Source organism: Martes martes, assembly GCF_963455335.1.
Source record: "Martes martes genome assembly, chromosome: 4".
NCBI classification, from domain to species: Eukaryota; Metazoa; Chordata; class Mammalia; order Carnivora; family Mustelidae; genus Martes; species Martes martes.
In genome coordinates, this window is record NC_137891.1 from 175964623 (window position 1) to 175988305 (window position 23683).

At 56.9% G+C, this 23683-nt stretch overlaps 1 protein-coding gene across 5 annotated transcripts in view; it reads right to left on the reverse strand.

Annotated features, from left to right (window-relative positions):
* Positions 1–11655: 11655 nt before the first annotated feature.
* Positions 11656–23683, reverse strand: part of ALPL (alkaline phosphatase, biomineralization associated) — a 56468-nt gene continuing 44440 nt past the window's right edge. For 4 of the 5 annotated variants that reach the window (XM_080800479.1, XM_080800481.1, XM_080800482.1 and 1 more), the window contains exons 7-12: positions 20318–20461; positions 18388–18457; positions 16019–16153; positions 13933–14124; positions 13360–13479; positions 11656–12684 (exon numbers count right to left, since the gene is read on the reverse strand). In XM_080800479.1, the coding sequence (XP_080656605.1) occupies positions 12419–12684; positions 13360–13479; positions 13933–14124; positions 16019–16153; positions 18388–18457; positions 20318–20461 (927 nt within the window). In that variant the 3' untranslated portion in view covers positions 11656–12418. The remainder of the gene's footprint in view (positions 12685–13359; positions 13480–13932; positions 14125–16018; positions 16154–18387; positions 18458–20317; positions 20462–23683) is intronic. The other variant, XM_080800483.1, reaches the window with a different exon arrangement.

Below are 23683 nucleotides of genomic sequence, written 5' to 3' on the forward strand. Positions count from 1 at the left end.
GTGGAGGTGGGCGTTCAGCCGACTGGGCCACCCAGGGGCCCTGCAAACAGTTCTGAGTGATGGGAAGGTGACAGGGTAAAGGCGAGGCCAGGGCCATGTGGCCTTGAATGCCAGACCAAGGGGCCAGGGGTCTGTGCTCAGGGCAGCAGGGAGCCCTGGAGGATTTGAAACCCAGATTGCCACAGAAGCTGGGGTTGCTGCTGGGCTGGGCAGCGTCAGGCAGGGAAGGGAGTGTCGAGAAGGCTGTCGTTGGGGACAGTGGGCAGGCCTGGAAGGACTGGGGGGCATGAGCGTCTGGCTGAAGGGCCTGATGGGATGTGGGGTTGAGGCGGGGGAGCCCAACCCCACTACTGGGTAGGGGGGTCCCCTCTGAAGTAGGAGGGCAGGATGAAGAGCATCTTGGCACATGCCTTGGCCTTCCTGACAGCTTTGCGGCCTCTCCTCTGCCTGCCACAACCCCCACGCCCTCCCCAGGACAGTGGTGAGCGCACACCTCCCCCCTCCAAGGGGCTGCCATGTTTTTCCTGACAGTGGCGCTAGGATGTCTGGGGCCACCCAGGGGCTGTGACTCACAACCAATCCCTAACCCCGCCCGCCCGGTTTGGCTCTAGGCTGCCCTGGGCTCCATGGGTCCCCTACCAACCCCTGCACAGCCTCACCCCAGTCCAGTAGGCTGAAGCCTTCCTGCCACCTTCCGTCCTCCCCTCTGTCTCTTGCCCGGCCTCCTCCCACCCCACCATGGAAGGGTTAGGGTTAGGCAGCCGCAGTTCAGCACCAAGGTCAAGAGCTGGGTGCCTTTACCTCCTCTCTCTGTGACTTGGGGGACATGATTTTGGTTCTCTGGGCCTCAGTTTCCTCATCCGCACAGTGAGAGTGCTGATAGCTCTGACTTGGGTGCCCTGACATGAGGATTCAGGGGTGCAGCCCCAGCACGGGGTGTGCTCTATAAACAGTGAACGTGTTGGAGATGGGGGGAGTGATTTGTCGTTTACGGGGACCGATGCAGCAGCCCCATCGGAGGGTGTGGGGTCGGCTTTCTGTGCGGAAGATGGAGTTGCCCGTGCCAGCCCGACGCAGATGTCCAGACCCTGGCGACGTGTGATCGCCAGTTGCTCCCGGAGCCTCAGCTCCCCGGGGCTTTGCCGGGACGGACAGTCTTTTCAGAAGGGGGCTTGGGCACCCTCACTGTGTGCTTCCCCACACACCCCGCTTGTGCTCTGCTCCACTCCGCACCTGGGCCAGAGCCCCGGGGTCTGTCACAGCAGACGTGGAACCTGCCTTTGCCGGCCCAGCCTGCATTAGCCCCCCTCTGTGGCGAGGGCTGACTTCTGGGCTGAGTTTCGGGCTCGGCCCCAACCCATCCCCACCTCCCCGGCCTCCAAGGTGGGGCCAAGGGAGGCTGGCCTCCAGGATCAAAGTGTCCGATGGTTTCTCTTGGGCCCGCGCCAGCTCCTGGCTCGCTCTGGGTTCTGAGGTGGGGAGGGCGGGCCAGGACACTGACCCCAGGCTGGAATTAGGGCTTGGGTGGGGGGCCCCAGGCTCCGGGAAGCCGGGGACTCTACTTAGAAATAACTCCGGTGGTGGAAATGGCAGCCAGGGGTGTCTCCAGACACAGGAGGCAAGAGGCCTCCTGTAGAGGGACTTGGGTGCCTGGCTGACCCGACACCCGTCTCCCCTGCCTCAGAGCTGGTACCTGTCCCTCCAGGTCGCAGGTTCACCACCTATAAAAGGAGGACAAAGCCTTACCTATTGCTGTGAGGAGGCTCTCATGGTTTCTGAGGTGCCTGGCCTGAGACCCATGCCCACTAGGAGGGGTCCTCCCCCATCCCATAGCAGCTGGGGTGTGCACTGTCATCCATGGCTAACCCTGGGTGACTTTGCCAAAGAGACAGCCGCAGGCCCAGGCCCGCCCCGTGCCAGGGGACCCGGACCTGGATGTTCTCTACTGCTTAGGCCACAGGGGGTACTTAGCCGGGGACCCTGGAATGTAGAGGTCCCTCCCTCCCTCCCTGTACCCGCCCTGCCCAGGGGACAGCCAGGGACGGAGCCTCCTGAAATAACCAGATCTGGTTAGGGAGGCTAATTTTAAAAGCCACTCTGGCTGCCCCATAGGCCCTTCTGGGAAGCCATGAATGTCCCTGTGTTGCCCCTGGGAAGCAGGGTGAGGGGCGAGCAGCAGGGGCCGGGGCTGGACTCCTCGCCCTGACTGTTAGGGTGGGAGACCCCGAGCTGCCTCTCAGGGCCTTCCCATCCAGGACCCAGAGTCCCAAGTCCAGTGTTGGGGCTTAGGGGCCCAGCCTCTACCCCGATCCATTCAGGGAGAACCCTGGAATCTTTGGATCTCTGTCTCTGTCACTGACACTTGAGGTCCCTCTTTGCAGGAGTGGCTCTGTCCCCCTCTCTCTGGGCCCATCACGAAGGCGGTCAGACAGCATTCCTGACAGACCATAGGCTGGAGCGTGCACACCAGGTGGGACGGGGTGCCCACCTGGGAACCAGGGGCCTGTTGGGGAGGGCAGTGGTCCTGGAGGCGGACAAGAGCTCTAACGGGGCAGGCAGGGGCCATGTCGAGGCACGACATGGACCATCTGGACAGGCCAGGTGCCAACAGAAGGAATGAGCTCCAGGGGTAGGGTTGCCAGATTTAGCAAGTAGAAACACAGAGCCCAGTTAAACTTGAATTTCAGATAAACAAGAAATAATTTTTAGTTTAAGTATACCTCATGCAATATTTGGGACATACTTATACTAAAAAATCATCCCTTGTTTATTTGAAATTCAAGTTTAACTGGGCATCCTATATTTTATCTGGCAGCCCTAACCTTGGGAGTTTCCAGGAGTGACCTGAGAGGTTTCTCGGGAATGGCAGGTTTTATAGCCTGTGGGAGTCCCAGGCTTGGAGGGGGAATAGCACAACCATGCCCTGTCTCATGGCGGGGGCGCACCTCCTGCCCACAGGGAGATTTCAGTTTTCTGGTGGTAGGGACCGTCCTTGGGAGCCTGGGGGCGGGGGGCCGTGACCCTGACACCAGCACCACACAGGGAACCACAGGGATAGAAGGGAGGGTCTGTGTATGTTCCCCGCTGAGCCGCAGGGTCTATCCCAGGCCCTGGCACATAGTAGGGGCTTCATAACTATTTGCTGAATGAATGAAGTATCTTCCCCACTTCCGTGGGGATGCGGAACGCTTGGCCAGCAGGGGGCTCCAGCAGCCTACCGCGCAAGCTCCGTGGAGATAACTGGTGTGTGCAGAGCCCCCATCCTGGGGGCTCCCCTAAGTGAGCTGCAGGAAGGGAGTGAGGGACAGAGGGACTGGAGAGAGGAGGCCGGTTTTTCCCTATGGCTCCCGCGCCCCAGACTCCACTCTCAACCGGAGTTCAGCCTGGGCAAGAGGGTGGTGGGAGGTGGGGACTAGGGCAGGAGGACCTCCGGCTGACAGCATTGGGGGGTTGCTTGGGACGAAAGTGGAGGGGCAGACCACAGAGGTGTTCTCAGGGTTCCTTCGCGGGGGCACTCAGACAGCTGGGGGAATTCCTGGGACCCCAGGTAGTTGGGGACCCTCGTTTCTGGAGAGCTGAAATCGGCCTTTTCCTGTAGGCTGTTAACCTCAGGGGACTCCCTGGAGGGAATGACTATGCCCTCCCACACCACCCCAAGAACAGAGGTCCTTAAATAGCCTTTTCATCCCTCATTCATTCATTCATTCCTGACTCACCCACTGTCACCATTTGCTGAGATGACCTCACTTGGGGACTTGGGCTAAAGGACCATAGCAAATTGTCTGGGCTTAACAGGAGCGCACCTGTTCTAATGCCCGCACTGTCCCTGGCTCCCTGTGCAGTCCTGGGCAAGAGACTGAGGACCTGGGCTTTGCCATCCCTGCAGTGGGGATGGGGCCCCCAGCCCCCTGCTGGAGTAGCTAAAGATGGAAGGTGGTGCCTGCCCACAAAGGGGGCTGCGGTGGCGGGGGCACCTCCTGATCGGAGTTGTTACCATCGGTGTCCTCCTCATGAGGTCCCTGCATGGCAGTCAGGGAGCTGCCCCTGGTCCCGAGGCCCTGGCTTCACGGCCAGTGTCACGCTCAGATTTCATCATCTCGGCCCTCGTCCCTCCTTCTCAGGGAATATCATCTCTTTCAAGGTGCCTCTGGCCTCCAGACGCAGCAATGAATCCTTCGGGGAAAAGCAAGAAGTAGGGACAGAGGTTGGAGCGGCCATTGGGAGGCAGGGCTTGGGCCTGGCCGCCTCTAACCTGCAGTGTGCGCTGGAGCTTGTCTCTTCCTGCCCCAGATCTCAGTTTCCCCAGTTGTACAACGAGGGGCTGGGGCTGGACATCCTCCATGCCCTGGAAGGGGCCTTTCTGTGTGTCATCCTGTTAGTAACGGTTTAGCTCCGAGCCTATAATCACATCTGCCCTGGGAAGAACTAACACAGCGTTTCTTTAAATTGGGCTCTAATTGCGGCTTTTAGTGGAGTCAGATGCTCCCCATCCCCCAGCTGGTCTGAATCAGGGAGGTTGTCCCGACCTGCCCTGCCAGGCCCAGGAATCCCCTGGGATTGTTCTAGCTGTCATGGCGCCGGTGACAGGTCAGGCACTGGGGTCTTCCAAGAGTCTGCTGTGTGTCAGGCCCCAAGCCAGGCGCTTTCCATCCGGAGTATGACCCAGGAGGACTCCAGGTCATCTCACTACATCTGTGGGAGGCAGGGGCCACTGAACCACTTTTCAGAGAGGAAACTGAGGCACGGAGAAGTGTAGTCACTTACCCAAGGCCGCTCATCTAGGAAGAGGCGCGGGTCGGATTTGAACCCAGAACTGTTTGATTCCAGGGCATTGCGCTCAGCCTGAAGTTGAGGAGACACGCCCCATCCCCAGCTCGGTCAAACCCCCCTCCTGGGGGGCTCTGCGGGAGCAGCAAGCGTCGGCCAAGCCCCCCCGTCGCAGCTTTTTCTGTCCACATGTGACCACGGCCATTCCGCTCCTTCCCCACTGGTTGCGCCTGGAGAACAGGGTGTTGGTGGACGTGGCCAGAGGCAGCTCTGTGGGGCTCGGGTGGGGCAGGGGCCTGTGGTTTCCCTGTTTGTTCTGGAGATCCCAGCCGCTTCCCTGAGGAGACAGCTAGCGGTTCCCAGGCCACAGCCCCTCGGGTGGAGCCAGACCGCGGCTGGCCAGCCCGGGAGCCCTGCCCGCCAGCCCCACTGGGCTCTGCCAGGCCCTGGCGCTGGGTGGTCTGGGCGGGGGCCAGAGGGGCTCGATCTGGGCTGTGGGACAGGAGCCGGGACCGGGGCCAGGCTCGAGGCTGCCCTACCAGGGACCTGGAGGGGTCCTGAAGGCTGGGGATAGAGGCAGGCGTGGGGTCAACACTGCCTTGTGGGGAGCCCAGGAGGGAAGGCCCCAGACCCTGGTTCCATCTGAGGGCCTTAAGAGAAACATTCTCCCCCTCCAGGATTGTCTCTGTTGGGTGGTTTCAACCCAACCATTGAGTTGGTTGAGACAGGAGCCTAACTCAGAGGCCGGTGGAAAACTCAGGGTGGCAGGCAGAAGACATAGATCCTGGCTCTGTGCTCCTCTGGACCTCAGTGTCTCCATCTGTACAATGGGAAGGGGACAGGAATCCATGCTAGACGAAAGCTCATCTGCCCAGGTAGGTAGTCGCTGTGGGGTGGGTAGCCCGGGCTGGAAGTTTCTCAGTTCCCAAATTCATTTCCAGAAGCTTCTGGCACCACCTCCTCCCTGCCCAACACACGCTTTGGACGAAACCCAGAGGTGAACACCTGCCGGAGTGGAAACGGCTCCTGTGGGTTTTGGAGTCTAACAGACCCCAGTTCAAATCCTGGCCACTGGCTGGCTGTGATCTTGAATGCACCATATTCTCTCTGTGCCCTGCAGCTTGAAATGCCATCCCAACCCCCCTTCTGTCTCCAGTGGAGTTCCTCCACTGAACCCCAGGCTCCTCCTTCCCAACTACCTTTGGGCACGTCCACCCCCACGTCCAATGGACATCTCTAAGCTAACATGATCCAAACCACATCTGTATTTTCTCTCCAGATCTGTTCCCCCATATCCATAAATGGCACTCCACCCAGGTGCTCAGGCCAAAAATTGAGGGGGCATCCCTGGTTCCGCTATTTCCTCTGCTCCCCACAGTGAGCCCATCAGCAAGCCCTGCTGGCTTCGACTCCCAAACATGCCTGGGATCCAGCTGCTTCCCGCCACCACCACACTCGGCTGGTCCAAGCCACCAGCACCTCCACCCCCAGTGACAAAAAGGCCTCCAGACTGCCCTCCAGCATCAACTCCTGGCGTCCCTGGGCCCTCCCCCTCCTCTGCGTGGCTGCCAGAGCGATCTCTCCAAAGCATCAGTCAGACCGCGTCTCCCTCCGTGTCTAACCCATTTTATTGCGTTACCTTCACCTTGATGTCTCATCCTCTCTGGGCCATGTTCCTCTCTGGCCTCCAGCCCTGAGCTTTGTCTGGGGGACAGTGGCAAGAGACCTGTGCCCCAGGAGATCCCTCAGGCACGGCAGACAAAGGGCCCACGAAGAGCCAAAACCGGCCATGAGAGTGGATGTCAGGACAGTAGCGTCCTTGGGGCTCAGCCTCTCTACTGCCATTGTTCCCCAGCCAGGTATGACCTGAGTGGGCAGGAAGCTAATTCCAGGGCCCTCAGCCAGCATGTGCAAGCCCAGGCTGACCCCAGAGACCCTGGAGCCGCCCACCTTGGCCTGGGCGGGTGGAAGCAGGGGCTCTGCGGGAGGCCTCTAGGCATTCCCCTCCAGGACAAGGACACAAACCGCATAGGACAGAACCTCTGCCAGGGATGTCCCACCCCAGCCACCTTTGCATTACATTCCTGACCCCTCCTTGCTGCTCCTTACCCCACCGAAAGGAGCTATCAGGATGATTCGAGCCCACTCTGGAGCCACAGTGCTTGGCCTCACGCCCTCCTTCATCCCCTGTTGGTGGTGCGGCTTTGCATAAGTCACCAGTTTCTCTCTGCTTCTGTGTCTTCATCTGGAAACGGGGGACAGACACAGTCCCACCCTCTGGGAGTAGTGGGGAGGATAAGTGGGTTCAGGGCCTGTGAGGTACTGGGAACCGTGACTGGCACTCTGGGGGACACCATAGGAATGTTGGCAAGTGCGCCCACCGCTTGGCTTCCAGTGATCCTTGGCTTGTGTTCCAACGGGTAGAAGGGACAGGTGGCCCTGGCTGGTGGTGGACCCCAACCCGGCCCGCCCCTCACTTGGCTGATGGGGCCTGTGTCCACCCCATCCTGAGGCCGGCGCCCACAGCAGAGGAGTCAAAAGAGGGCCTGGAACCACGCCGGGGCAGCAGCACCAGGAGGCCCCAGGAAGCCACCCAGACACTCCAGAAACTCGGGAGCCCAAATCCCCTTCTGAGAACTTAATCCCCCCAGCCCCCCCACCCCCACCCCCAGATCGGCTGGTGCTAGATCTTGCTGGGAGGTCTTGGGTTAGCCACCAGGGCTAATTATAAACTCCACTGGCGTGGGGCTCTTACTACCCCATCTGATGGCTTCTGCGGCTGGTGGGGCCTGGGTTGTTTGCCTTGGAGAGATTAGCACCCAGAGGCCAGGGAGGGGACATGGGCTGGGAGCCAAGCGGACCTAGGTGCAACTTGCAGCTGTCCCTTTCAAGCCATGGGCCCTGAGCAGGTCACTGTGCTCTGCCAATCCTCTCCCTTCTCATCTGCAAAATGGGGATGATAACTAACGCCTGCCTCACAGGATGGTGGGGGCAGTATATGCGACAAGTGTACCCTCAAGATGGCAACTTCATGTCCAAGTCCTGGGTGCTTAGATGGGTGTGTGGCATGTTCTGGGTATGATTCTCTCCCCTTCCCTCCATCTCAGACCAAACAATTTGCTGATGACCTATTCATTCGTGTGCCAGTCTAGCTTCCTCCCTGACAAACAGGAGTGGGACTCTCAGGCCCATATTCGGGGTTTGTTCCCCGTCCCCATCTCCCGGGCCCCAGTTTCTTCTGCCTGGTCTGCTCTAGCACTTTTCTTGGGCAGCCAAGATGATCTTTCAAAAATGAGGCTCACTCCCCAGCTTCCCAGGTGCTCGGTCCACCTGCAGCTCCTTGGAATGGCATCTGAGAACTTCCTGCCCATCTGTCCCCACAGTGTCCTCCAAAGTCCCCTCTGTACCCTCATGTCCTGCCTCAGGACTCCTTGGCCTGTCAAGCCCCAGCTGACTGGTTGCCTTCTCTGCCTCTGGGCCTGCCCCACCGTGCCCTGCACTGGTCAGGCACCCCCTCCCTGCCCCACAGCTTCCAACTTCCTCGCACTGGGATGGCTTCTGGCAATCTGTGTCTTGAGACAGGAGCTTTCCGAGGATGGAGAGCCTCGCCTACTCCCAGAGTAAAGCAGGGGCCATGAGCTAGGTCTCCACCGGGACCAGAGGGGTAGCACTGTCTTAAGGGGTTTAGTGTAAGAGTACCAAGAGTGCTGGGGACCGTGGCAAAAGGGAGAGCCATACCCTGGACGGACAGCCATCTCTTGGCTCCAATCAGCCATTACCTTGCAGAAATGATCTACCAGCCAGATCTTCCCATTTTTTTCAAAAAAAAAGCCAGAGAGTGTTCATGTCCCAGCCTCTTGTGCAGCTAGTTGGGATCATGTGACTAGTTCTCGCCAATGGATGAAAGTGAAAGCAATATGTGTCATTTCCGGGAAGAAGTGGTTAAAAAGGGTCCCTACCCCCCTCGATCCCCCCATCAATGTGCTGCTCACAGGACTTCAGTAGTTCTGGTGAGACAAATCATCCAGGACTCGGAGGAGGGCAGAGCCACAAGATGGAAAGAGCCTGGGTCCCTGTCACCTGACCAGATGCACCATCACATGTTTGAGATAGAAATAAACTCTTCACTGTGTTACATTCTGGATTTATCTTTAACAGGATAAGGGTTATGTGGATGAATAGAGGTGTATTTGTCAGCCCCTCTCTGTTCTTTCTTCCTGAGAAAGCATCTGAGGGCCCTGGAAACCCATGCTGAAGAAGGAGGACACTCAACCTTAGCTTCTGATGGGTGCTGGTGGGCGGGGCTGGTACCACTGCCTCACCCCCCTGACATGGATTAGTTACAGTAAAGGTGACAAGTGACCTGAGGGTGTGGGGACCCAGCTTGGGTGAGAGTGCCCAAGGGCATGGGGTGCCTGAGCACCACGGATTCATCTTAAAGCCCACGGGGCAGACTCAGGGTGGGAAGGGCCCCCTGCTCCTCATGGGAGCTAATGCTCATTACGTGCTCGACACGGCACTGGGCACCCTCCATTCAGGTGTAGCAAAGTTAAAGATCTTGACCTCGTTCATGGAGACGTGCTCCCCCATCTCTGACTCCTGGTCCCTGCTTTCCAACCTCCTTGGTGTATCCCGAAGTTTCACAGATGCTGTTGGTGCCCTGTTGGCATCCTCTGAGCATTTAGTGTTTCCGTACATTTCAGGGGTGGGGGTTCTCTGAGCTCTTCAAGGGCAGGTTGGAAGTGTCAGGGTGTTCCCTTTCCAGGAAGCAGCCCTTAGCCAATGAGGGAGGAATTGGGGAATAAATGCCCCAGCTCCCTCGCCCGGTGGTGGGAGGATTGAGGTGCGTCCTCTGCTGGGTCTCCTGGTGGCCGTGGGGTGTGCTTGAGCCCTGGTTGCCTTTGATGGCAAACTGCTTCATAACTTACCTTTTATCAGCTTCCTTCCCTTCCCTGTCCCATTTCCCGACCTTCTGGGCTCCTTTTACAAACCACTTGCACACAAATCTCAAGAGTCTGCCTTGGAGAACCCAACCCAAGACACAAAGTACAGTTTACACCTTGGGACACAGAAGTTGATTTCAGGTGGTGCTGGTGAACTTTTAAAATCTGACTCCTCACCTGTGCATTTAAACCAGTGTTTAGGAAATAATAGTAGCGATAGGACAAAAATAGGGAAGGTGATACGATGGGGAAGGTAGTATGAGTGGTCTCTTTGCCCTGGTGAGAATGTGAGCACGTGGTTTAAATTTTCCGAGCCAGCTTCCGAGTGGCTGTGTCCCCCTTTATGCCAGGACTGCCGGGAAGTTCAGAGAGAAACCTGCTCGATTGCATTTTCTCCCTGAAGGAGGGCCCTCTTCCGACGTAGTCTCAGCTTTCCGAGCTCACACTTGACCGGCAGTGTGTTGAATCACCTGGACTGGCTGCATCAGAACCGTATTGGCAAGTGGTGAGAAATGTATTATAAACAAATGAAGGATGTCTTGAGTATAGGAGCTTTGGAATGGAATGTACCTGGACTCAAATCCCAGCCTCGCAACCTGGGGGACCTTGAGCAATCACACCATCTCTTGGACCCTCACTCTCCTCATCTACAAATGTGGATGACGGGGGCCTACTTCCTAGCGAGGGTCGGATTAACCGACTCCATATAAAGCATCAAGCACAGAGCTTGGCAGATGGTAAGCAATCGAAGGGAACGGTTATGCGGACTACCATTATAGGTAATCATTCCGTCCAGCTAATTATAGGGACTGTCATTGCAATAAGGCAAGGAGCAAACCTGCGGACCCTGAATACCCCATGTCAGGTGCAACCCTGAGTCTAGTACCCAGGCCTGATAATTAGGAATGGAAGAGAGGTCACAATCGCCAAGCCAGGCTGAAGCTCTGTGAAGGTCTGTGTGCTTTGCCGCAAAATTCGTTAAGACCTGCCACAGTGCCCAGCATCTGCTTAATGCAGTTGGCGCTTGAACAGGAGTGGGAGGGATGCCAACTTCCTGCAGTCAGAAATCCATGTGTAATTTCTGACTCCCCCCTCCAAAATGAACTACAAACAGCCTTACTGATAATATAAGCACTCAGTTAACACATATTTTGTATGTTATATGTAGTATAGACTGTATTCTTACAACAAAGTCAGCTACAGGAATGAAAATGTTATTAGAGATCATAAGGAAAATACAGTTTACAGAACTGTATTTATCCAAAAAAATCTGCAAGTAGATCCAAGCAATTCAAACCTGTATTGTTCGGGGCGCCTGGGTGGCTCAGTGGGTTAAAGCCTCTGCCTTCGGCTCAGGTCATGATCCCAGGGTCCTGGGATCAAGCCCCACATTGGGCTCTCTGCTGAGCAGGGAGCCTGCTTCCCCCTCTCTCTGTCTCTGCCTGCCTCTCTGCCTACTTGTGATCTCTGTCTGTCAAATAAATAAATAAAATCTTTAAAAAAAAAAAAAACCTGTATTGTTCAAGGGTAAATGGATTTGTTGAATGGATGAATGAATGAATGAATGAACAAATGAATGAAGGAACGAATAGCTCCGCTGGGCCAGGGCATGCAGCTCTGTCTGTAGGCATGTGTGGCAAGGGTGTCCTAGGCCCCTTGGAGGCCTCTTGCTGTGGATTTCAGGGCCCAGAGGCATTCTTCTTGGATTTTCACAGCAACCCAGGACTGGGCTATGTCCCATTTTATTGTTAAGAAAACGGAGACACAGAGATACAGAGCCATTTGCCGAAAGTCACACAGGTACGGAGTGGTGAAGCCCCAGGTCGGCAGGCGGCCCCTTCCTCCCGGCCCGATGCCACCCGCACTCCCGGGCCCAGAGTCCAGTCCTCTCCCAAAGAAACAAGCTTGTTTCTCTCTCTTCCTCACTGACCACAAAGACTCAGTTCTGTCCTCAGAAATATTTGGAAAGTTTTATTTAAATGTTTTGTGTTCCCTTTTAACCAACACCAAAAAGAGAAAAAAAAAAAAGATTTTTTTTTTTTTTTTTTTTTTTTTTTTGCCTTTCCAAACAGGAGTGTCCCTTCAGAGAGGAGTGGGCATGTGTGTTAAGAGCTGAGAAATGTCTGCCTGTCCCGGCTGCTCTTCCCGGCCCAGGAAGCCCTGGGGTCGGATGGCCAGTCCCAGCTCACCTCCTGGGAGCCCCCGGCAGCCCCGGGATGAGTGAGCAAACCCCCATCCTGGGGAGAAGAACCGGGTCTCCCCAGCAGGGAGGGACATGAGCACAATGGGACCTGGTGGTTCCAAGAGGGGAGGGGAGCGGGAAGATCAGATCCGGAATGTTCCATGGAAGCTCCAGGACCTCCAGGTCTGGAGAAGTGTGTTTGCTAGAAAAATAAGATGCTTTGAGAATTTCTGCAGTCAGCCTTCTCTGCCTGCCCAGAGAAACCTACTCTGTTGGCCCAAGGGGCAGCAGGAAGGGAGTAGAGGCCGGAGGCCAGGAACTGGTCTGGCTCCAGTGGAGGATTCCAGAGGGGAACGAGGCTGGGCAACAGACTTTGGTTTCCTGGGTCCTCTTTCTGGCAGCTGTCGAGGCTGTGAAGGCCTCCCCTACCTGGCCCTTGAGGGGCGGGCTCCCAGACGGTGGGCCGTGCTGAGAGGGGGAGGCTGGCCATCTGTCGTAGGCTGGTGGGTGCCTGGGCCCTGGGCCCTCAGAACAGGATGCCCAAGGGGAGCAGGGCCAGCAGGAGGAGGGGGGGGCCCGGAGAAGGGCCGCCTGCTGAGCTAGCCGAGGCACAGTGGTTCTGGTTGGCACCGATGCAGGCCGCGTAAGCCATCACATGGGGAATGTAGTTCTGCTCGTGGACGCCATGCAGCAGGTGTGCCATGGGACCCTTGGCGAAGACCGCGACATCCTCCCCACCATGGGTCTCATAGCGCAGGGGCACGGCAGACTGCGCCTGGTAGTTGTTGTGAGCTGTGGGCCAGAAGAAACACTTGCTGAGAGCCTGCCGGGGGGGGCTGGGCTCTGCTGCGGCTTCTCCCTGCCCTTCCAGGCTGGCTCGAATGCTCTCCTTCTATAGAGGAGGACACAGAGGCTCACTGCAGGGACGTTACTTTGTGCAAAGGCTGCGGGATTTGGGGCCGAGTCTATTCTGACACAGAAGCCTCCCCTCGACCCCCAGAAGAGAAAAATCCACCTCCTCTGGGCTGTTTAGTGAACCCAGGAGAGCCTCTCACTGGGCTTGCTGAGAGAGGCACAGTGAGACCCCCAAGGACCACTGGGGCCACCGGGAGCAAATGAACATTCAACCATACGGAACTAGAGGTGCACACGGAGAAGGCTCAGCTCCGGGGAATTACTGCCACAGTGGAAATGGAGGTGTAACAGCAAAAGGTGCCAGGAACCACGTTAAGCCCTTCAGACAGCCCTGGGAGGCAGAACTCTTTCACGGAAGAAAGGGAAGCTGGGAAAGGCAAAACTGCACGCCCAAGGTCACAGAGCTGCTCCACGGCAGATGGGGAGTTGACCTGAGATTGTTTTGATTCAAGTCCTGGCTATTTGGAGCTTCCCCCGACCTTGGCCACGAGCCTAGAGTATACCCAGGCCCATCCCCACGGGGTGCCCTGCCCTGGATTTGGGCAATCTCACCGTAGTCCACCATGGAGACGTTCTCGCGCTCGCCACCTACCACCTTGTAGCCAGGCCCATTGCCGTAGAGGATGGAGGTGAAAGGCTTCTTGTCCGTGTCACTCACCATGGGGGCCAGGCCTGCGCGGGAAGGCATTGGCCCAGGGATCTTGGAGCACCAAGACTACAGCTTGGCGATCCCTGGATCCCCTGTGAAGAACCTTGAACCACTCCATGAAGCCACTTTCCCAACCTGATTGATTTCCCACCAACTACCCCTCCGTTTTCACGATGCCCACACTCCTCCCGATGGCGGTGCGTCCACCCCAGGCCATGCACCCATCCTCTCTCATTCTTCTATCCACCCATCCCCCAGGTAGCCATGCGGCCCCCCACCTGAGCACTCACTTTACTCTGTCCCCTCATCCTGTAACGGCGCCCGTCCCCCAACACTACCTTCTCTTCCTTACTCCATTCTCACAGAGTCCCACCTGTGCCAGGCCCGGAGCTCGCTGCCTCTCCCACCCTACTCCCACTCCCCGATGGGCAGACCGCGGGAGTGCCCAGTGCCCACCCCAAGCAAGGCCCACTTACCAAAGATAGAGTTGCCCCGGGGGGTGTACCCCCCAAAGGTGAAGACGTGGGAGTGGTCCGCAGTGACGACGGTCAGCGTGTCTTCCACGGAGGTCATGGTGCCCGCCTTCCCAATTGCCCGGTCCATCTCCACCGCCTCGTGCAGTGCCAGCTTGGCCTTGCCCTCATGATGCCCGTGGTCAATCCTGCCTCCTTGAGACACCAAGGCAAAGGCCTTGGGTGAGGGGGAGAGCTGCACCCCCAGGTCCTATCACATGACCGCCAGAGGAACCATTCTTGGATGGGGAATGGCCACGTGCCAAGTACCATGTCGGACACATCATGCCGCCGTGCAACCTTTACAGCGGCTCGGTGGGGACAGGTTGTGGACCAAGGGTCCATGCATGGAGAGAGCAAAGCCAGGATTTAGAGCAGATCCACCTGACTGAAAAGCTGGTGCTCTGTCCAGCACCCCTCACGGCCCTCAGAGCAGCTTCTCCAACTCCTCGAAGGAGTCGGAGACCTCTGACAGGTGGAAATGGAACAAGTGTGCCTAAGGGGCTACTGAGTGCCAGTCATAACAAGCTGGTGTCTAGTTTCCCCTTCATAACAATCCTAGGCAGAAACGGGTACAAAATCAGCCCCATTGACAGATGGGGCAACTGAGGCCTTAGGTGCAGAAGTGACGTGCCCAAGGTGGGATGACTGGGATTTGAACTTGGGTGTTAACTCTCATTCTCCATACCTGGGCAGTGCCCATGGCAGGCCTTCCTAAAGGCCTCTAAAGTCTGTGCCACCTCTCTCCTAGGTGGGTGCAAGCGGCCTGGCTTTGCGCCTGGCTTCAAAGTCATGGCCAAGGGCTGCATGACCTGAGGCGACTCCTTCTTGTCTCTAACAGGAGGACACTGCCTGAGTGGACACTCCCACTTCTGAGGGTCCTGAGCCTGGGCATCCTCCCTTCCCATTGGCCTGAGCCTCACCACGCTGGCCTGGCACGCTGGCAGGGTGGGTCCTTCCTTTGTTGTGGTTCTGGGAGAGTCACAAAGAGGACTGCTCCCAGGGGAGCCCATGTTCACCACCACTGGTTCCTGGCTGGGTCCTTGGCGTCAGAGGCCTGTTCAGGCCAGGCTGAGACCGCCTTGCTTGAGTGGGAACCCCGGGGTTTGGCAAGAAAGCCGCCAAGCCAGGCGGCCGGCCGCTGGCCTCTGGAAGGCAGAGGGGCCTGAGTGTGTATATGTGTGGTGAGTGTGTATGTGCAAATGTGTGTGTGTGTGTGTGTGTGTGTACAGGGAGAGTTCAGTGAGGCAACATCTGGAACCATGGGAGACAATGGCTGTTAGAACTCTGGAAGATTCTGGAAACTTTATCACTTCCTCACACTTCCTATTGTTATTGACTTGGCTATTGTGTAATCATAATAATGGTAATAATAGAAACACAGAAGATTTATTTTCTGCTGGGCTCCATTCCAAGTACTTTATGTCTCTGAACGCAATGGATGTTAATAATCTTTCTAAGACAATTTTTTACCTCATTTTACAGAAATGTACAGGCAGAGGTCATACAGCACCAGCAAAGAACCAAAGCCTGACTCTAGGGCCTCCCTGCGTGCTGGGAAACCCCGTAAACATTGGCATACATCACTGCCAACTCCTAAAGGGACCGACTCTCCCAGTCTGGGGAACCTGGGACATCCCAGGGTCATGAATCTGACCTTGGCCTCACAAGGGCGTAGTAACAGCAGATGCCTGCAATCCAGCTGAGAGCTCCCTCAGACTGATAGGTATCTGACGTGGAGGACCCTGGACCTGTCTTTTGGGAGGAGGGAAGCTCAGGGAGGGACCCCTAAAAGGAAGGCTTCCACCTCCTCTTCTGGGAAGCCTTCCTGGGCTACTTGGCCTGACAGGTGATCCTCGTGCCTAAAGGAGAACAGCTTGTTGGGCTGGGAGTTTCAACACCATGCATAACCCGTCTTCCCCAAAAGGAATTTAGCCTTCTCCCCAAAAGTGGATGGTTGTCTTTGAGAGTTGGAGCACCCCATCCCCGGACCCGAAGGCCATGTACCCAGAAGCTCTCAGGGAAGTGGCCGTGCAGCCTGGGGCCCTACCTTCCACCAGCAAGAAAAAGCCTTTGGGGTTCTTGTTCAGAATCTTGATGGCTATCTCCACCATCTCGGAGAGTGACGGGTCAGTTACATTGTTCCTGTTCAGCTCGTACTGCAAGTCCACCGGCTCAAAGAGACCTAAGGAAGATGTGGACGGTGAGGTTTTCCTGTGACCCTGCAAGGAGGAACACCCCCCCCCCCCCCCCGCCGAAGGAGCCTGGGCTGTCTCAGGGAACACAGGTTCCCCACACACAACTTGGGGTTAGAGCAAGCCAGGAAGAAGCTGCCCACAGGTGGGTCCAAACTGTGCCCAGCACTGTGGGAGCATGGCCTCGTTTCCCCTTCACAGCCACACTATGGCGAGGGGATCACCACATGCATTTTACAGAGGAGACTGGTAAGGGGATCACTATGTCCATTTTACAGAGGAGACTGAGGCACGGGTGCTCAGTAGCTTGGTATCTTCAGCTGCTGAGTGGGCGATCCAGGACTTAAAATCCATTCAGTGCAGTCCCAGATCTAAAGGGCTCCAGACACGGCACCACAACCCCCCGGGGCAGAAGATCATGGACTCAACGGGGCAGCTTGGGTGTGTACTTACATGTCACGAATAGGTCAGGCTTGAAAGCTATAGTGCCCTGTGCAGGGAAGTAGCAGAAGCTTTGGCTCACTGTCCCTTCTGTGCCCCAAGTTTAGTTTTCTCACTTATGAAATACGACTGATCTATCCCTTGCCCAAGTCACAAGAGTCCACATGTACCAGGTTGGTGCTTCCTGCCCTCAGTGTTCCTTCCAGAACACCCTGCCTCTTCCATGAGTAGGTGTACAGCCAGACAAGAGGTGCAACGGACAGAATGTTGTGTGCCATGTGCCCTTCTAGGAGCTTTGGAAGCACAGAGGCACCAGCCTCCAAGATGGCGCCCAATAATCCCTGCCTTCTGAATTTACACCCTAGTGTGTCCCCTCCTACACTAAGACTATCCTGCGTACCCAATAGAACACCACAGAAATGATGCTTTGTGACTTCCACGCCATGACATAAAATATTATGGCTTTAGCCCTTAAACGAGCCGCCATGTTGTAAGGACACCCCACCAACTCTACAGAGATCTCCATGTGGCGAGGACCTGAGGCTTACTGACAGTAGCCCGCACCAACTTGCTAGCCATGGGAGGAAGCCATTTTGGAATCCCCGGCCCCAGTCAAGCCTTCGGATGACTGCAACCTCACGGGAGACCCAGCTAAGCTGCTCGAAATTCCTGACCCCAAGAAACTGTGTGTAGTCATAAATGTTTATTTTTGTTATTTTTTTTACTTATTTTTCATTTATTTTATTTTTCAGTTTACTCTTCTTTTAAACAGTTTGGAGATAATTTGTTTGGAGATAACAAGTAACTTACACAAGGCATTGGCTCTTGTGTGCTCATAACAACCCTGAGGTCATTTGCCCCATCTTACAGAATAGTCATCATTCCTACTTTACAGAAGAGAAAACTGAGGCGCAGAGAGGAGAAATCACTTGCCCAAGGTTGCACAGCTTATAGGTGGTAGAGGGGGATCTGAACCCAGCACTCAGGCTCTAAGGTCCATGAGGGGGCCTGTTGTGCTACGTGGGAACTTACACAGCTCTCCACAGCCTGTGTGTGGCATAGGGTGTTTGTCGTGTGACCCAGGCAAGCAGTGTGTGTGTGTGTGTGTGTGTGTGTGTGTGTGTGTGTGTGTGTGTTGTGTGTGTGTCTGGGGGACCCTCCAAGGTGCCCAGCTTTGAACCCATAACCTTCAATGACACACCCAGGACCTAGGGGCTGTGCCCCTTGGGAAAGGTTTGCAGATTTTGCCACCACTCTCTGGGCACAACAGCCAGGTGGGACAGGGGACCCAGGTGTTGGCATGGCAGGGCTCAGGGCCTCATTCCACCAAGCCAGGGCCTCTTCCGTGCTCCCCACTCCCTGGGGGAGGACCTCCAGTCAAACCAGCAGAGACAGCCTGGTGGGCTTCTGCCCAGGCCACACAGCAGGGCTGGCTCCAGGCCTCCTGCCCCAGCCAGGGGTCAGATTTACCTGGGCCGTGATGCTACTGGGCTGAGGGGCATATCCCAGTCTCCTCCCCAACCTGAGCTTCTGTTTCCCTTTGTGCTCAACGGAACCACTCACTCTGCATAGGCAGCAGATTTCAGGCCCAATTCTATGAACCAGAACACCTTCCACACCTCTCCCAGGTCCTAGAGCCTGAGAGCAAAGGTCCCTAAGTAGGGGGAAGGCTAGGGCCTTGGCCCCCCCAGGTGCTGGACTCACAGCCCCAGCCCCAGGGCACCCAGCTGGGTGTCTTCCATCCCACCTCTCCCCTCCCCACCCACCCCCCCCCCCAACTTACCCAAGAGATAGTCCACAGTGTAGGGGTCAAGGCTCAGGAGTTCGGTGCGGTTCCAGACGTAGTGAGAGTGCTAGGAGGAAGGGCCTTTGTCAGCCACATGGGGGCTGGGGGGTTGGGAGGACTGACCTCAGCTGGTCTCGGGGTCTAGGGAATATATTTATTTCCTTCAGCCCTTTACTAATCCCTCCTTAAGGCTCTATCATCTGCCTTCAAGAAATGACAAACAAACAATTCTAATGCAGGGGAATGAGAATGGAGAGACCAGGAGGCACTGTGAGCCCTGAGGCAGCAACAGGGAGGGCCTCCTAGTGGAGGTGATGTCCTCATGGGACCCTGGAGGACAAGAAGCCAGTGATCACCTGGGGTCAGGAAGGAGAGTTTCAAACAGCAGGGATGGATCATAGAGGCAAGAAGAGGAAGATACAGGTCACCAGGGGCCTGGAGTGTCCATCAGGAGCTAAGCACTGGGTGTATGATGGAAGTTGTGGACAGCCAAGGAGGAAGTGAAGCCCTAGCTCTGCACCAGTGACCCCATCGGAGAGGGTGAGGAAGTGTGGCTGCCCTAGGACAGAGGCCACCGGAGGAAGCTGGCTGACTTATCCGGAGAGGGCACCACTCAGCGGCTGGGCTGGGGGCCACAGTAGAGCCGGGAATCGGCTGTGCATCCTCAGGACAGCCCCTTGCTTTCTCTGGGCAATGACCAGGATCTGTGGTTCTGGAGCCTCAGGGGCTGTTATGGGGAGGGCGGGAAGGCTGAGGAAGTGCCCCGCTTCGCTGAGCTGGTTCCCCTGTGTTACCTCATTCGGTCACTCACATCGGCCCTATGAGGAAAGTACTTATTCCCATTTTGCAGACAAAGATGGCAGAGCCACTCGGTGGTAAAGGGGAGTCTGACTCTAGAAGGGTCCAATCTCTCCCTCTTAGAGTCTACACTGAGCTCCAGGGTTAAGCACCTGCCCAGGCTAGAAGGGTTAAACCCTGGTCCCATGTTCCACGTAGAGAAACTGAGGCTGGGAGGAGCAGGATCTCTCTGGCTTGGGCCAGGAAGGGGCTCCGGCCTGGCCGGGGCTGACTCAGACCAATGGGAAGGGTTCAAATTGGCTCAGTCCCGCCCTCATCCACCCTGTGGGGGCCATCCTCAGGCCCCTGCCCCCACCTTGCTTTTGGCCCAGCCCCATCCCACAAGGCCCCCACCCCACCCCCGGGGGCCAGTCCTGGAACCCTCAGAAACCCAACCCCAGAGTGACATCAAAGTGGATCCCAGGCTGCTCCCCACTGTCTTCAGTCCTGACCACAGTCATTTCCAGACCCCATCTGCCCCAGGCCCAGCGGCTGCCACAGCCACTCCAGGGAGCCAGCACTCGGGCCCTGCCAGGGCTCCAGCCTTTCTTCCCCAGCACGTGCCCTCACCGCGGGGGCCAAAGCCAAGTCACGATGGAGGGCTTCCACCTCCCCTCATGGCTCGAGCACTCCCCTAACCCTCCTCCCCCTCCTCCTGCTCAGGGCTGGTCAGCCCCTCCCTTGTGGTCTGTCCCCTCCGGGTTCCCGTAGCTCCTGGGCCCTTCGCCATCCAAGCACACAGTGATCCACAATTCCTTGCCCATCTGATTCATCCTTTGGAATTCATGCCCAGCGAGGGGCCCTGCACACAGTGGGGGCTCAAGGGGCTTGAATGTCCATGCAGGTGCTGCCATGGCCACCGTCCTCACTGCCCGGTTAGCTCCCCTGGGTGCCCGCCCCTGGAGGGAGGAACTGATTGATCACCTGCTAAGTGTCATTCACGTGTCTCTTAGACCATTTGGGCCCATCAAGGTAAGAATGACGACCCCCTCCCCACAGAGGAGGAAACAAATCGAGACTCAGAGAGACGGGACCCAGCCCCTCCCAGCACAAGCCAGCCCTGTGGCCACGGGGCCCCGGGACAGGTTACCTTGTGTCTTGGTTTGAAGCTCTTCCAGATGTCTATGAGGTTCAGGCCGTCCAGCCTTGTGCCCCTGGACTTCTCATCCGTCTCATACTCCACGTCGGTTTTATTCTTGGGGAACATGTACTTCCGGCCACCCCCCATGATCACCTATAGGGGACAGGAGCCATCAGTACCCCAGGGTTCCAAGCCTCAAGAGCTGGGCTCCTGGAGGCGCTGGGGATACTGTGGACGCTTCTCCAACTCGGAGAGTCTTGGTTTCGGTCTACACTGCCCACCCTGAGCCTCTGCTTTTCCTCTTGGGGAGATGAAATCATGAACATATGAGGACCATGGTTTGGGGCATCTGTGTGGAATGTTGGAGGTACTGATAACTTCTCCTACCTAGCTTTCCAGAAGCCTGACTCTGCTCCTGCTCGCTTAAGAGTAACACTGTCTACGGAGCGCTGATGGCATGTCAGGCACTAAACACTTCCGATATGTTATCTTTTTTTTTTTTTAAAGATTTTATTTATTTATTTGACACAGAGAGAGAGATCACAAGTAGGCAGAGAGGCAGGCATAGAGAGAGGGGGAAACAGGCTCCCTGCTGAGCAGAGAGCCCAACGCGGGGCTCGATCCCAGGACCCTGAGATCATGACCCGAGCCGAAGGCAGAGGCTTAACCCTCTGAGCCACCCAGGTGCCCCCCGATATGTTATCTTAATCAACTTCATTACCAACGCTGCAAGGGAACCTGACTCCCCATTTTGCAACTAAAGAAATGGAAACAGGTAGGGGATTTTTCCCCCCTAAGGCCACACGGCCTTAGCCAGGATTTGAACCCAGGGCTCCCTCACTTCAGCGCAGGGGCCCTGGTCCATCTGCAGAGCTGAGGACGGGGAGGCCAAGAGCCTCCTCTCCTCAGTGGGAAGCAGCATGCCGCAGGCAAGAGGCCGCTGCCAGGGAGGTCTCGGGGCCGCCCGGCCGGGAGCCTGGGCAAACAACGGCCAGCGCTCACGTCTGTGTAGTCCCCGCCAGGCTAATTTTACTCACCACGGCTGGTGTGCGTGGGCGGACGGACGCGGGACTGTTTGTTTTCCTTGGGAGTCCATGTTTGAAGTCCTGACTATTTTTAAAATGGGGCCAAGAGCATAACAGTCGCCGCCTGCGGTGACCGCCACACCGGTGTCCTCCTGTCACCGCGGGCGTCAGGCCAGGCCGCCGCCCCTGGACACCTTGGGAGAGCAGAGCCCGGCTCTGGCTGGCCTCAGATCCACCGTCCCAGGCCTGGCATTTCCTAGGCTCCGAGGTCTCCCTTCCGTTTCATTTCTTCCCAAGAACCCAGGAGTCCGGGCAGATAGCGGACGTGGGGAAGGCGCCCAGGGCCAGCCTGGGTCATAGGGAACTGGAAAGGGCATGGGCTTGGAAGTTAGACTTGGGTCTGACTCCGACTCTGTCACTTACGGACCAAGGGCCTGTCACTTCACCTCTCTGAGCCTCAGTTTCCTCATCTGTAAGATGGAAGCAACACCCACCGGCAGGACAGCCGCAGAGGGAAATGCGTTAATACAGCATTACAGTGTGGTCCCAGCACCCGGGGGCGGCCCAGGGGAAGGTGTTCTCTCTGGCAGAAGCAGAGGACACCAGAGTATTTCCAAAGAGGCAAGTTCCTCACGGCCGGCCCCAGCCAGGAGCTCTGGGGGCAGGGCGGGCTCTGAGGGGAGGGAGAGGGGACCCTGGGTCACCGGCCCCCGGCTCCCCACCCCCGTTCCCACAGAACCTGACCCCTTGGCATTTTCAGAGTGGAAAATGAAGCCCCCAATCTTCTATGCCGGGAGCCTCATCATTTCCAGCCCCAGCAGGGACTTCACACGCTCATTAAACTCCCAAATAACAGACTTGCTGTTTGGCTTTGGGGTTTGGGTTTGTGTCTTTCTTTCTTTCTTTCCTTTTTTTTTTTAGTAAAAGATATTTATTTTCAGGGCGGACACCAGGAGTTGTGTTTCATGTGCAGCCTGGGGCTGGGGGGCTTTGGGACGGTGGAGATGCAGGAGAGGATGGAAGGGCAAAGTGGGAAAGAATGAGAGCAAGGGGGGCAGCCTTCACTCCGGCCCACCCCCTCACTCATGCCCCGGCATGTTCCCCAGTGACCCGAGGACCCCCATCCACCCTCGCCCCATGGAGAAGGCTTCCCTAAGCTCCTGTCCCCCTCTCCGGCTGTTCCTGGCACATCTCCCCGAGAAGCAGCCCCGTAATTACACCCTGCGCTTGTACAACAAATGTTCTCACATCCATGACCTCATCTCGGCCTCCAGCGGCCCTGGGAGGGGGCAGGTGGGGCGCCCTATGCTTGTTGCACAGGTGGGGAAACTGAGGCTCGGGAAGGGGAAGCAACTTGCCCCAGGATGTGCGTCAAGTGGAGGCAAGGTCAGGACAGAGGCTTGGCCTCAGATCTGTGCTCACGAGGACGGGTTGCTAGGACTGTTTGTCCTGAAAGGGGGTGCTCAATCCACTGCCTGGAAAAGGGAAGTCATGGGTGGGGAGAGGGGCCTTGGAAATTGGGTGGTGCATGGGGGACAGAGGGTGGGTCTGGGAGCCAGACCGTTTGTCTGGTGGTGGTAGAAACAGGTGAGGGATAAGTGGGGCCTGCGGGCTTTCTCTGAGCCCCACTGAACCCACATTTTAGTTTTGGGGAGCTAACATCCCCTCGCGCCCTCTCCAGACCCCAGGCATGGGTAAGAAGAGCCTAATAAAGGAATAAGCCGGAGGTCCTCAGTTAAGGCCAGAGCAGGGAACCCCCCGAGAACCAAGGGGACAGTACCTGGGCCATGTGTTCACACTTGTACACACATGCTGGCCTGGGGTGGTGAAGCCGGGATTCGGGGCAGGCCTGTGGGGCTTGTGCAGAATGCCACCACCTTCTGAAAACCCACGAGGTGTCGGGCCTTACTAAACTCTAAGGGCTTATTTTATCTGGATCTTGCAATGGGCTGACGAGGGAGCCACAAGTCACCAACAAGCCCTCAAAAGGAAGCTATGGAGGGGCGCCTGGGTGGTTCAGTGGGTTAAAGCCTCTGCCTTTGGTTCAGGTCACGATCCAGGATCGAGCCCCGCATGGGGCTCTCTGCTCAGCAGGGAGCCTGCTTCCTCCTTTCTCTCTCTACCTGCCTCTCAGCCTACTTGTGATCTACCTCTGTCAAATAAATAAATTAATTAAATAAAATCTTAAAAAAAAAAAAAAAGCTACGGAGGTTAACTGACCCACGGGCCACACAGCCAGCAGGCGGTGGGACAAGGGCTGGCAGCCGGGAAGCTGAACCATGAGTGCTCGTGCTAACCACTGCCCACACCGCCTCTGCTCCGGACTTCCCGGTCGGGGGCTCCAACCTGT